General features: G+C 38.5%; 2 protein-coding genes across 7 annotated transcripts in view; one reads left to right on the forward strand and one right to left on the reverse strand.

Annotated features, from left to right (window-relative positions):
- The window catches only part of LOC111861557 (DNA repair and recombination protein RAD54B), a 47,718-nt gene extending 36,495 nt beyond the window's left edge, over positions 1 to 11,223 (forward strand). For all 4 annotated transcript variants that reach the window (XM_033750367.1, XM_023846218.2, XM_033750368.1 and 1 more), the window contains 6 exons: positions 1,076 to 1,228; positions 1,528 to 1,654; positions 3,357 to 3,516; positions 5,514 to 5,640; positions 7,353 to 7,619; positions 9,057 to 11,223. In XM_033750367.1, coding sequence (XP_033606258.1) covers positions 1,076 to 1,228; positions 1,528 to 1,654; positions 3,357 to 3,516; positions 5,514 to 5,640; positions 7,353 to 7,619; positions 9,057 to 9,140 — 918 coding nt within the window. In that variant the 3' untranslated portion in view covers positions 9,141 to 11,223. The remainder of the gene's footprint in view (positions 1 to 1,075; positions 1,229 to 1,527; positions 1,655 to 3,356; positions 3,517 to 5,513; positions 5,641 to 7,352; positions 7,620 to 9,056) is intronic.
- A 1,156-nt stretch (positions 11,224 to 12,379) lies between these two features.
- LOC111861556 (enoyl-CoA delta isomerase 2, mitochondrial) overlaps positions 12,380 to 14,906 on the reverse strand; it is an 11,756-nt gene continuing 9,229 nt past the window's right edge. For all 3 annotated transcript variants that reach the window (XM_023846215.2, XM_023846216.2, XM_023846214.2), the window contains exon 7: positions 12,380 to 12,654. In XM_023846215.2, the coding sequence (XP_023701983.1) occupies positions 12,499 to 12,654 (156 nt within the window). In that variant the 3' untranslated portion in view covers positions 12,380 to 12,498. The remainder of the gene's footprint in view (positions 12,655 to 14,906) is intronic.

The raw sequence follows: 14,906 nt of genomic DNA on the forward strand, positions 1-14,906 counted from the left end.
TCATGAGGTGGGAACGTTACCCCTAGACTACAGAGGCCGCTTCAGACCACCCTTCACATTATTCAAATTTATTGCACAGAATTGAGCAAACTTCACAATATTACTGAAGTTTTGCCTTGTATTCATTCATATTTATTACACATTATTACAGCAGTTATTGCAGCTGACAAGCACAGTATTACTTCGAATATAAAACGCATATTTTACACATTTCTTTCTCCATTGAAAAATTGAAGTGTCTTAAATGTGAGGATTGTACATCTTTCTAATCCCCCCCAAACCCACATTCAAAAACCAGATGCATCTTAAATTTTGGGGCGTCTTATTTTCGAAGTAATGTGGTATATCCAGCACTGTTGTGAGCCTTCCACATGAACTGACAAGGGTATGGCATGTATAGGGCATTGCCATAACTCAGGTGGTTAGGCACTGGCTTCTCACTGTGGAGCCTCAGCTTCAGTCCTGCCTTACTTCACATGAGATACATGGTGGGCATAGTGGGACTCAAGCAGATTTCTCTCCAAGTGCCTTCAGTTTTCTCCTGCTGATTATTCATCATTGCTCCATCACTACCCTCTGAGATGTGTGATAGCCCTGACCAGGCTGACCTGACTTCTAAGTTTGGAGTTTCATCCCTGACTTGGCACTTGGCTGGTTAGAGAGTAAGGAAGTCAGTTTCTTTTGTGACATGCATGATGAATTGAATTTGCATAATGGGTTACAGCTTCAAGGAAACGCATATCTGGGCTGACTTAGTCAATCCTGTCATTTTCTGAGCATCCATCATAATTGATAGTCTTCTCAAGCTATCAGCTGTGTCAGGTGATTAAAAATTATCAAAGTTTCCGTCACCATCCTCAGGGCCTAATGGTCAGACCATGGTGTTGGAGATGGAGATGGTCCCTGAAACGTCAGTAATTTTTACCGACTGATGCAGCTGATAGCCCAAGAAGATCTTATCAACTTTAGCCACTGTGAAAGCTTCAGATCTTAAATTCTTCATAATGCAGCACAGTCAAAAACTGCAGCTGTGTACATACAAAATGTCACTCTTTTTTGTAATGGTCTTGTGCAGGAGGACATTAGTTACCACCTGGTGCAGAATTATCCAGTACAAAATGATGCCATCTTGCCACAACAATCGGGAAAGCTAGATGTGGTGATGTGTTTACTTCAAGAACTGAATCATACAAAGAAGAAAGTGGTACTTGTCTCCTACTATACACAGGTAGAGTAAAAGTCAAGAGATTACAGGGGGATTTAGAAAGAAATGGATTTGAATGATTTGGCCATTGCTCACTCAAAATGGCAAATGGAATTGAAACCAGAAGGGAAAAAGACCTGTGGAAAAGTCGAAGTGCACTTAGATGAGAAAAGAAGGGATGAGACATGGACAGACAACACATTGGACACTGAGAGCAGAGGAAAATGTGGAGTTTTGTCACAGCTCTATCCCATTTGAACTATGTGCCCGGCATAATGAAATTCCCTTGGCTGTTCTCATAAATATGATACTTCCTTTTCCAGACTCTGGACATGCTAGCAAACATGTGTGAACAAAAGCAATATAAGTTCTGCCGGTTGGATGGCTCAACCCCAAGCACACAGCGTATGCAGATTGTCAGGATGTTCAACAGACAGCATTCAGATCATTGTAAGTTTCCAAATTTTTTTCTAATCCTCTGGTTTGTAAGATCTCCTACCATCTGCTAGAGCTTTTTTTTTAGCATTTTTATACTTTCAATAAAATTAATAAAATGTCTATAACATGAATCTTATTAATTTGGTGAGTATCTTCGTTACATTTCCAGAGTGCAAAGGATTTCATAAACTATTTCAGTAGTAATATTCCCACACATTTTTAGTCAGCATAGACAGTCAGTGGGTCAGGATTCAAATCCAGAACATCCCGAATATGCAGCAAGAGTACTAACCACTATACCATAGCAGCCTCCGTAGTCTAGAGGTAACGTTCCCACCTCATGACTCAAGGTACGCTGGTTCAAACCTGGCGGAGGTCGTGGAACTTTTAAGGAAAAATTCAGGGAACAAGTCCTCCGGGAGGGACTTTAAGCCGTGTGTCCCGTGTCGTAGATTTACGGCACGTAAAAGATCCTCATGTCTCTAGGAGACCTCTGAGCTAAATTAGGCAAAATGTATCCCGCACAAGTAGTTTCCAGTGCCTCTGGTAGATGGGGGAAGCATCAGGTACTACATGCCAGAAGCGGACTGACCTCGCTGGCAAAGTGGGGCTGAAGCATCAGGTACCACATGCCAGAAGCGGACTGACCTCGCTGGCAAAGTGGAGCTGATAGCAAAGCACCAGTACCGGTAGGGTATGGGGACAGTAGAAATCAAAGGGAGTCGCACAATGGACCAATAACTGGTCTAAGTGCATGGGGAAACCCACCCCCTCTAATAATGAATGAATGAATGGACCACTACACCATAATATCTGATAACAAGAGCTGCATCTGTCAGAAACCAGGTACTTGTATGACTGAGAAAGTGATTAAAATAAAGTTGTCCCTGTGCAGCACCATGCCATACAAGGGGCTCTTTCCCTGGGGGTAAAACAGCAGGGGCATGAACCTGAACATTCGCCATCTAGTGCTGAGGTGAAAAAAGGTGGGGCTATACCTCTACTCTCCCATATGCCTTCGTGGCATAGTGCTTAACTATTTAAGCACAGGGACAACTTTACCTTTACCTTACCACACCATGAAGACATATGAGAGAGCTGAAATATAGCTCCACTATCCTAGACTTTAGCACTAGATGGAGTGGAATAGTCAGCTTCACTTTACCCCTGAGGAAAGAACCCCCAGTACCCATCAAAAAGGGATGGAGACTGTGGAGTGGAGAAAAATCTCTTGCCCCTGTTTAAAATTGAACTCCCATATCCAGTCCGTAGCCAGTCACTATACCAACTGAGCTATGCCAACTCCTGAGAGAGTGACAGGAGAAAAATATAAAATGGGTTATATGGAAATACATTATGAGCATGTGAACCAGATCAAATGAAGAACACTATCTTTTGGGATTTGACACAGTGTAGTCTGACTGATGCTTACTGATGTTACAGAGGAATGGGCTTGCTCTTCTACCCTGAAGATGGAGGAAGCATGTTCCTCCCAAAAGTCCACAAGCTTCCATCACAATACACACTGGCACATGCTAGAAGACATGTTCTTCATAGACAACCTCATATTTCATGGAGATCAAACTGTCTCAAGTTCATTTCTTGGTGTTCTTTGTTCCATTACCAGATATGAATTAGTATGTATGCTTAGATAGCAACTCAACAGGAACCAAAAATGTTTCATAACCTGAAATGTTCCTTATTATCTCCGTAGTTGTATTCCTGTTGAGTGCAAGAGCTGGCGGTGTTGGGCTGAATCTGACAGGTGCTTCTCATTTGGTCCTGTATGATTCAGACTGGAATCCAGCCACAGACTTGCAGGCTATGTCTCGCATATGGAGAGATGGTCAGATAAGATCTGTATATATTTACAGGTAAGTATGTATCACACACCATTCCACTCTGTACCTGAAATTAGTCTCCTTGTCAGAAATACCAAAATTGTTTCTTCCTCGTATCTAATAGCCTGTTACTGCAACAGTGCAAAACACTTCATCTTTGAGACATTTTCCCAATGCTTCCTTTAGGTATGGTAACATTTGCTATTGAGCATGTCATAGGTGAAGTGGTTAAATGCAGGCTAACTACCACAGAAGCCTCAGCTCAATCTCAGCAGTTCATATGGATATCAAAGTGACACCAGGACAGATTTTTCTTTGAATACTTTGATTTTCTCCACTAATGCTCCAAACTCAATTATCACAACCCCTTGATATACGAGGTGTGTTCAAAAAATGACGGGAATTTCCGTATTTTGGAAAAAATATTTATTCATTCGTCTACATTAATGTTGTCGCCTTCAAAATAGTCCCCATTCGATATTATGCACTTACGCCAGCGCTTCTTCCAATCATCGAAACACTTCTCAAACTCGATTTNTAATTCTGTCACTACAGTTTGCTCCTTGGTTGGAGTTTCATCTCTGACCTCTGACCTGGGACTTAGCTGAACTTAGAGTAAAAACTTTAACTTCTTTGTGATATGAAAATTCATACTTTATACATTATTATTCCATTAATCTAAATTATCTAATCTAATTATCTAATCCATTATCTAAATTGAAATTTTATGGAATAGTAGGAAAAGCTAATGCGTTACTGGAATCCTACCTTCATGGTAGACATCAAAGAGTTGTAACTAATAAGAAGTGCACTCATTCAAGTTGGAGTAGGATTGTCAGTGGTGTTCCCCAGGGATCAATCTTAGGTCCCTTATTGTTTTTGATATACATTAATGATCTGCCAAATATTATAAAGAGTAAATCAATAACTATTCTCTTCGCGGATGATACCAGTATTATTGTTAAGAACTCTAATCGTATTGAGTATGAAAATGAACTAAATTTAATATTGAAAAATATAAATGAATGGTTTAAGGCTAACTTACTGACATTGAATCTCAATAAAACGTACTTTATGCATTTCTCAGCCAAGAATAGTATTACAATGGACATACCTATCATTTATAGTAACAGTCAGATTGCTACAACCGTTGATATTAAGTTCCTAGGTTTGATGATTAATAATACCCTATCATGGAAAGGACACATTGACTGGCTCATGTCCAAACTGGGTTCAGCTTTCTATGCAGTTAGGGCTATTGAACCCTATATGTCTTTAGAATCAATCAGATTAGTATATTTTTCATATTTTCATTCTATTATGACATATGGCCTGATTTTCTGGGGTAATTCACCCCTCTGCATCCATATCTTTAGACTACAGAAGAGGGTAATAAGAGTAATCATCAATTCTAGAAGTAGAGATTCTTGTAGGGAGTTGTTTAAGAGATTAAAGATTCTGCCCCTTTACTCACAGTACGTTTTTTCCATTTTGTTATTTGTGGTCAAAAACAAAGATCTATTTTTATCTAATTCTGAGATTCATACAATCAACACAAGACATAGTAATAACCTCCATCATCCCTCATGTAACTTAACTGTCTTTCAAAAGGGAACATATTATTTTGGAATTAAAATTTTTAATAAACTTCCACCTAATATAAAAGAACAAGCTCATGAGATTAAAAAATTTAGGTCTGCTGTTAAAAAATTCCTATTTTTAAAGTCATNAAGGCCGAAACATGTTGTGTTAAAGCGTAAGTGAAAGAAAAAGGAACAATTTGTTGCGTTATTGACAGACTGTGTTATACATGGACATTTTAATATGACTTGCAACAGGATGCTTAAATACAGAATTGTATTATGTAAATTATTGTGACTATTATAATCAGTTTATTGATTAATGATTTATGTTATTAACTCTTTCTGGTCAACAAGTGCACCGGGTGTGCCGTAGGCATTTTCTCTCCAGCAGTCCAGTAAAGTAATAGCCATAATTGCACATAATGTAACATATGATATATATTTCAGACTTCTGACAGCAGGTTCTATTGAGGAGAAGATTTTCCAACGACAGATCAGCAAAACAGGCCTAAGTGGGGCAGTAGTGGACCCCCAGAACCAGAGTAAAATCCGACTCTCAAATGAAGAACTCAAGGTACACGATCTTCTAAGGGGCAAGAAATATTATGCAGTAAAATTATTGGAAGAACAAGACTAGTCATATTTACACCAGTGCTTCTGACATCTCCCTGGAACTATGCCTTGCACAAAAATTATGTATCCGTCCCAGTATAATTCCAAATTGTTTTGTTATAATATTATATTTAAGCATCCTGTTGCACTCTGCACGATAAATGNGTTGTCTTGTTATAGGTATTACAGAACGGAATGTAACTTCCACTTTTATGGAGCAAGGTCCTTCCCAAGAACCCAATAGCCACTCAGCCAGACAAGAAATTCCTCACATTTTATACAGTCCAAAGGTTCATTATCATGTTCACAAGAGCCTGTACAATATGTCCACCTTTTCTAGAGGTTTCATAACATCTTCCTCTGAGTTGCTGTAGTGTATTACATTTTTGTAGACTGTGTAAGGTGTAGGAAGTGTCTCCAGTCATCTCCCTTGTTCAGGTTATCACTAACTATTCTGTGGTACATCCCATTCAAACAAATGAGGTTTTGTCATACAGATATTTGGATCTTTATTTTAGTGATTTTATGTTTCTTGTGCCTTCACAGTTGGTCTCCTGACTATCCATGTTTCCCATAATTGTAGCTTGTCTCATAACTTGATGCCAGGTGCAGGTAGAAAGCAAACATGTCATCACATATGCTAGCAACCTCGGTAGTCTAGTGAAATATACCGCAGTACAGGCCAAAATCTCAAGCAGATTCAAAGGTGTACATCCCTTGTCTTTTTTCTATACTTTCTTGAAGTAAGTTTTGTACATTAAGTAACAGCTTGTTCTGAATTTTTTTTATTGTTAGTGGGGTGGGGTTAAGTCCCTTACACTGTGGCCACTTCTGGCCTATTGTACCATGCTCTGAATTTTATAATATATTAATATCAGCTGATATCAATTTTTGTTTTAATTTTTCATCCAAAAATGGTCATAACATAAGCAGATCAAAAATAAAATAAACACATTGCATGATTGTGAAGGATGCTGTCCAGGTGATTTAAATACAGCATATGCATAACATTTTCCTGTTAGTTGATTTATGAGGCAGCCTACAACTATACAGAACTTGCACTTCTGGACTCCACGATGATGTTGAGAGATTGCTTGGGAATGGGACCTATGGTAAAATGACTCCAGGCCACGCCACAGCTCAAGCGGTTAGTAGCTGGCTTCCCACCATGGCAGCCCAGGTTTGATCCTGGGTCTGGTCAAGTGGGATTTGTGGTGGACAAAGTGGTGCTGGGGCAGGTTTTCTCAGAGTACTTCGGTTTCCCCCGACAATCTTCATTCCACCAAATTCTCCATCATCATAATCACCCGGAGCAGGCTACAATAGGCCAATCAGTGGCCGCCGTGCCGAGTGGACCCAGTTGGACTCCACCCCCCACTAAGCAAATTAAAAAAGAAGATGACTCCAAATCATGTTGTGGGCCCAGTATGCCTCATGTTCATAGATATTTATCTTTGACAGCTGTGGCAGGAAAAGTAGGCAGAAGAATCCACAATGGAGACCACTGGTCTCAAACACAGATCCTTTGGAATAGAAGTTCAACACTTTACCCTTACATCACTTAGTGTTGCCACTTTTGTAAGAGGATTTGGGTGATGGCCCTTTGTATTTGAAGTCCAGTGTGAAGTGGATGAAGTGAAGACATGAACCATTCCAGTTTGATGTATATTTCAGGATCTGTTTACCTTTCACCATGACAGTGCCTGCATTACACATGAAATGTTGGACTGTCAGTGCGCTGGGGTCGGATTGATTCCTCATGAAAACCTGCAACTGAAAGGGAAGCAGACCGTTAATGAGTATGGGGGGGATGAGCTATCAAGCCAGCGTGACTGCCAACTGCAAGTTGCTCAGCAAGCAGCTTCCAACCTGTGTGTCCGCATGAATCAGCTCTTTCGCTGGCAACATTACTCACAGCCTATCAAGGCTACAGTATTGCAGGTGAGGATCATAAACTCTATGTTCTGTTCATGTTTATTTAGTTATTTTATGGAACTCCATCAATTGGTGAGGTCATATGTCACCATCATTAGATATGATGGGAAGATTTGTAAATGAATTGGAGGGTCTATATTGTCACGTGTTAGTGACTAGACATGGGGTTTGGACTTATTATTGGATTTACTGGATGCTTATAACCCGTGACTATACTGCACAAATCTCGCTAATACATGTTAGTCTTCCCAGTTTGCTATAGCCTTCACTAGGTGTTGCTTGGTTATGGTTCTCAGCAGTGGAGACTCCTCTGCTTCCATGCTCACACTCGTGCTGGTCACAACCAAAGACCAACTCGTGACTGCAACTCACTCACATTCTCGACTAACTAAAACTCCTGTTGGTTCTCATTATATAGCCTCATCACAGACCATATGGAGAACACCACTTCTAACAGTTCTTCTGTTGCATGGTTATTTGTTACCATGAAAACATGTTCACTGTGCCATTGCCTAGCCATGGATGTCTTTCTGGGTATGCTATTCTGGCTTTCATCCATCATGTCATAATATTAATGTATGTGCTTACCTTTATATTTGCCACAGCCTGCCACCTTTGTTTAGTGAAACTGATTTCAGATTCTCAATGAATATACTGCTTATGAAATAAAACAAAGTTGGTCATGGTACATGACATAACCAGGGCAGTGTGAAGGAAGTGTTTATTACTAAATGTTCACAGAATTGTAATATTGTTACGAAGAGTGTTTGCGAGAAATTAGATGTACTGTTGATTGAATTTAATTGTGTTTATTTAAATTCTAAAAATGTGAGCAACATCAACTCCCGGGCCTCAAATTGTAAGGAACGTCAGTTATCCCAAGTTACATATTTTTGTTTGTTTTTATAATATAGCTGTCAGTATCCCAGGCTGTATACTCTCAAATAGTAGGATAATTAGTGAACACTGTGGCTTGGAAAGAATGTGGAAACAACTGTGGCATTTGAGGTACTGTCCCTGTAATGACAGTTGGTCTTCAGGTTGACATCTGAAACAGGACATTCTGAATATGAATATGTGATCCACTTGACTGTGGTGTTTGGTAAATCGTAGTATTTGTTAAACTGCATGTTTGTCTACATGGCCATCAAACTCATTGGCACCAGTTAACTCATGTTTTGGAGCAATGCTAGCATCATTTAGCATGAGGTCCCAAAGTTTTGTTTGGTGGTAAATTTATGAAAAGTTTGCAGCTTTTATTAAGGTATCTTTTCCTAGGAAATGGTAGGTATACAAAATATATTGATGCATTCATCATTAACTTGGCATGAAATTCATATGATGACACGTTTGTTAACAAATTAATTGATAGTAAAAGTCATGTTGAAACCTGTGCTGTGTTACAATCATAAAATGTCACGCTTGCATTTTTATACTTTGTAGGAACTGGGTCTGGGTGCTGCATCACATAATGTCACATTCATATTCCGAAATTCAACAAGTCAATCACAAGCAACACAGCTGTGACAGAACTTTGGCATCAGACTCCAGCAGCCAAATCAGAAGTTCCATAGAAAAGTATCTGATTTCAATTGGCGATTGTTGGCAAAGCTCTGCATTATGTACGTGTACAGTTTTTAGTCACTTGGAAGATTTATCAGTTAATTTTAATTATGCTGCTGTTTACCTGTATGTTACTTATACATTATAGAATATGAACATAATACTGCTAGACTTCAGCAGTTTACTTGAGACTATGAAAAGTTTTTGGTTCTTGATTTATTTAACAAAGCTTTTCTCAACTGTATACATCAGGCATGCAGGATGGCGAATGAATATGAGAGACGCAGAAATGGTCATGGCCATTTTAAGGTACTTTCTGGGGGTATTGAGGGTAACCATAAAGAATCTGCCTGAACAACCAACCACCAGGCAGGGATTTAAAAAACTGGCACCTCCAAAATACTAACTAGGAGTGCTAACCACTTACTGTGACAGTTGGTAGTCTTGACAGTTAAAAAAAATAAGAATGCTCATAATCCATCTTTTGTGTATTAAAAACTTATGAAACAGTATAGCCTGAAAGTTTTACATTTTCATATGGAAGCCCACCACTTCAGTTCATCTTCTGTTTTCAAAACCTATTCCTAAGATCCAAGTTTTATTCTCTCATTGCGTTTTAGTCTACCAAATGGTGACTCTCCTAGAGAATTCCCCTTCCAAAACCTGTGTATTCCTTGTCTCCACAATCCCACTTATACACCACTTAGCTTTCATAGCCTTACCAATACTAGGTTATATGTAGTATAACTCATGAAGTTCCTTGTTACATAATATCCTAAGTCTTCCACTTCATCTCTGGGATTAAAATGTTTTCTCAAGCACACTGTTTAAATCAGTATGTTAAGACAAATAAAGAAGACAGTAATAATGACGAAAACATATTATAATACCTTCAGAGTCTTGTGTGACCTCTCCTATTGTCTCTTGACAGTTTAAACGGTCACTAACAGCTTTCCGGTAATGGATGTTGTAAGTTGCCAATAAAATGTACAATTAAAGAGAAGGTTTTTAACAATATCCTCAGCATAGAAAGGGTTAGAAATAATGGCTTTATAGACATGAAATATTTATTTCATATACATAAACAAGAGGTATTATTTGAAGCATTCCTTATTATTACACACTATGTTTCCTCATTTGCATCTGGACCCAAGAAGTAGGTGCCAGATTGCAAAAAGAAATTTCACTTCCTCAGAATCTCAAATTACTGTTGTTGGCTCAGAATCATAAGTCTGTTCATGACCCCACTTCATCAAATTAACCTTTGCCATCCATGCATCACACAACTGGTTCCAGTGATGTGTGCTGTCGCACTGTTTACCCTGAAAATACTATTATCACCAGGTTTAAATCCAACCACCAGCACTGTAGTAGTTCGATATATAAATCTGGCTGGTGAAGGTTTACATTCATTACACTATCTTACATTAAGTTCAACAAGTGATTCTTTGAAGGGCACTTCTGTCAAATATAAATATTGTTTTTTTCTTATTATAAGCACATTACATAAATACACGCTATGTAGTTTAGCGTACTTTCAATGTTACTGCAATATTATTTTATTTTTAAATGACCCCAAAATACTGGATTCAGGAAGTTCATTATTAAAAAGTGCCCTTCAGGAACTCTTAACATTGAGTCTACAAGAAAGTCTTCAGCTTAGTTCATGTTTTTTTAGTATTACATGTTTTCCAGTAATGCAACTACTGCTTAAATCTGAGTATACATGCACATTCTTTCAGCAGTTTAGTACAGAGTTAATACAGTACTTGGAACTTGTACCAGATAAGAAATTTTCTAGCCAAAACAGATCCCACTGCAGAAGCTGTCATTGTGATCTAAAGTAAACACACATTAATACCAGTAACATAACCTGTGATATGACATGGGCTACAAAATTAAAACATTTTTCGTTCAACATATGTAAATTAGAATGTAATATGCAGAGTATATGTGAAATACTGGACAACTGCTCAAGTGGTTAGTCGCTGGCTTCCCACCACGGCGGCCCAGGTTCGATCCCAGGTCTGGTCAAGTGGGATTTGTGGTGGACAAAGTGGCGATGGGGCAGGTTTTCTCCGAGTACTTCGGTTTCTCCTGCCAATCTTCATTCCACCAATTGCTCCACAATCACCCTCGCCTATCTGGGGTGGGTACAATAGGCCAGAAGTGGCCACAGTACAGAGAACTTAGTCCCACCCCACTGTCAATAAAAAATATAATTATACCTGACAACATTTTATTTCCCTTTTAATGATAGTCAAAGCCTGCATATTGGGCGGCTCAAATATAAAACTGATATTTTTAAAGAACAGTAAAAGTGAACAACTCTGTGGATTCAAAAGACACTCATACTCATTGTATGAAACATGTGTGTGCAAACAACAGAAAGATTTATTCAGTTCAGCTGGTCTATTACAGAGAGAAATGTTTTGTTTTGGCTGCTAAAAATAGCCATTTAATCATATTACCTGCTCTCTGGAAGTGTCTTTTTCTAATGGACCCAACAGAGTAGGTGTCTCCCACCCCCTCACTTAAGGATGGAATTAGATCAAGTTTCCAAAACGTTCTGTTTTTCTTCAGAATACTGGATGACAGACAGAGTCCAAAAACCCAGTAATCAAAGCTGTGTCCAGTATGGCAAAATCTTTAAGTTCAACAGCAGAGAAATGAAGGCTTATCTTCAACAGAAAAGCAAATAATTCACTCTGTACTTCTATTAACTGGAGTGTTGTTTATGTGTCATTTTATCTACATACCGTGTTGTGAAAGCATGTAGTGAGTGAACATAAAACTCAACTTGGCACTGAATGGAGATCAGTGGCTAACCTCTTGGCACACCATAAGCCTTTGTCTATACAAAATACCTAAATAAAATTCACTGAAACATTTAAAATGTATCACACCTGACACAACATCTCTGCTTTCTTCTGACTTTGTAGTCGTGGCCATCAAAGTATAGTACTAGGTTAAATTCAGACTCTGACCATCTTCATTAAAAGAAATCCTAGAACCCACTGGGTAGTGTAATATACATAGTACTAAAATATTTAGCAATCCTAAGTTTTGATGCCTTTACAAATATGATGCGTGTGGAACCCATTCTACTCCAAAATAAGTCAGAATTGGAAACTCTCCATTCTAATAAAAATTAATTCCCCTGTAAAGTATATTTCTATGAGCATGGAGCTCAGATTTGCATGAACAGAAAACTGACATATTGTTAATCAGCATAATGGACAACATTTAAAGGAAATGCTCCCAAAACCTATCACATTAGTATCTTATATCAGTGATTTGAGTTTGTGATGTTTTGCTGTGTTTACATCTTACTCTTCCTGTTGAAGAACTCCAGCACAGCAGTCATGCTTTCTTCAGACTGAAGTCTTTCTTTTAGCCTTGTGATTTCTGCTTCATTGGCTTTGTGAAGCCCTTCATTGGTGAGGGCACGAGCCAAGTGTTTTGAATACATCATTGACTAGAACAGATGTAATGAAGAAGAGAATGATTGAACCTATGAAAGGTCAAATAACACTGAACAAAGGGATGGGTCAATCATGTAGCATGCATGAATAACCAGTTAGCAGCACACACATCCTACATCCTATATAAAAACAGAGCCAACTACACAGAAACACTCAGAACAGCTACACACAGCACAAAAGGATAAACCAACACATGAATAAAATGTAAGTAACATCACAACTGCAGAGACAGAGCAACAGAATATATATAAAACACTTATCTTATAAATAAAAGACCAGTATAATCCATCACATATTACAGATACAACAGATAGGTGCATAACAGCGGCATGATAATCTAAAATAACCTAAAATAAAATATTTTAAGGGCATTTTACAACAGAATGAAAAGCAGAACAGTGTGATAACAGAACAGCAGGTTCCTTTATTCCAACATCTTATATATCTGATGGTGGTCAATTAGGCCGAAACATGTAATGCTGTATAATGAGACAAAGGTGTTGAAGTGTGAAGATTAATATATGAGGGGGTACCCAAAAGAAACTGAACTTATTTTTTTTAAACTTATTTATTCAAATTTTAAGCACAAACCTTCAATCCCCTTCAAAGTACTCTCCACTTACATTAAACACTTGTCTAGTCTTTTATTCCATTTTTCAAAACATTGTCTAAATTCATCTTTTAAGATGCTTGACAGCGCCTACGTCGTTTTTTTCCTTCACCTCAGCAACATCAGCAAAACGCTGAAAAAAAGTTTTGATCATTTCGGGACTCTTCTTTCAAAGCACAGCATGCTTCCACGCGACCTTGTTTTTGTTCATAGGTCAGCAGTCGTGGCATGAATTTCGCAGCCACCCTTTTCATTCCCAAATCTTCTGTTAAAATTCGCTGAACTGAGCTCCAAGTCACTCCCGACAGCTCCACAATTTCTTCAATGGTCCGTCGTCGATCTACCTTGATGATTTCACGAATTTTTTCAACATTTTCATGTGTTCGGGCCATTGCAAAAACGACAATCACACAAAACAGTTGTCACTATAAACTCTGCCGAAACTAGTCCTTACCTTCTGAAGCAACGGTAGTCGGCTTATCGACTCAGGAATGTTAGCTCTATGCGCTCATATTGGCAAAACGCGGTACTACAAAAGCTCTGCCCACAAAAAAAATTAGTTCAGTTTCTTTTGGGTACCCCATTGTATCAATGAAGTTGCACAAAGACATCAAGGAGTGAGAAGAATACAATGCTAGGAGTCTCATCTTAACACATCTTAGTCTACATCAGATGAAGAGCATATTAGAGGTTAATAGCAATGCTCAGTTTATTGGAAATTGACTTGAAGAATATAGGCTCATGGATTTGATCTTAAAATCTATGAGGAGTACTGAGGAAAATATATGAAAATATATTTAAAAACCATCAAAAATGAAAGATGCTAATTAAAGAAACAATGAGATGAAAGAACAGATACAAGAATAAATACTGGAGAATACAGAAGAATGAAAAATGCTTTGTCAAAGAATGATGAGGAGAACAACAACAACAACAACAACAACAACAACTTACTATTACATCTTGAAATCTTAACTGATAGTAATGATGTAGTGCAGTGAATGCAAAGGGTCTCCTAAGGCACTGTTGTTGTTGCTGTTACACTTACCATCATAAAACTAATACGTCGTGCAATCCAAAAGTTCCCGAAATATATTAATAAAAACTATTACATCTTACCTAGATCTTATTCTGCACCATCACCTTGAAAGTAGTCCCCTTGGGAGCGCATACACCGATCCCAGCGTTTCTGCCACTTTTCAAATGCATCCTGGAAGTCTTTCTTTGTTAGGGTGTTTAGTACCATCTGCGTTTCCGCTTGAATTTCCTCAACTGCATTAAATCTTCACCCCTTCAACTTGATTTTCATCTTGGGGGAAGAGAAAGAAGTCGCATGGAGCTAAGTCTGGCGAGTACAGTGGGTGGGGAACAACTGCCATCTTGTTTTTAGCCAGAAATTCCTGCACAATGTAAGCCTTATGCGATCGTGCATTGTCATGGTGGAGTACCCAGTCGTTCGTGCACCACTTCTATGGACGTTTTCTCCTCATGTTCTCCCTCAAACACCTTAGAACATCACGATAGAACTCTTTATTGACTGTCTGACCAGGAGAGACGAACTCCTTATGAACAATCCTGTCAATATCAAAAAAACAGATCAACATGGACTTAATGTTGCTCTTGACTTGTCAAGCT

This window comes from Cryptotermes secundus, unplaced genomic scaffold (genome assembly GCF_002891405.2).
Source record: "Cryptotermes secundus unplaced genomic scaffold, Csec_1.0 scaffold2047, whole genome shotgun sequence".
NCBI lineage: Eukaryota > Metazoa > Arthropoda > Insecta > Blattodea > Kalotermitidae > Cryptotermes > Cryptotermes secundus.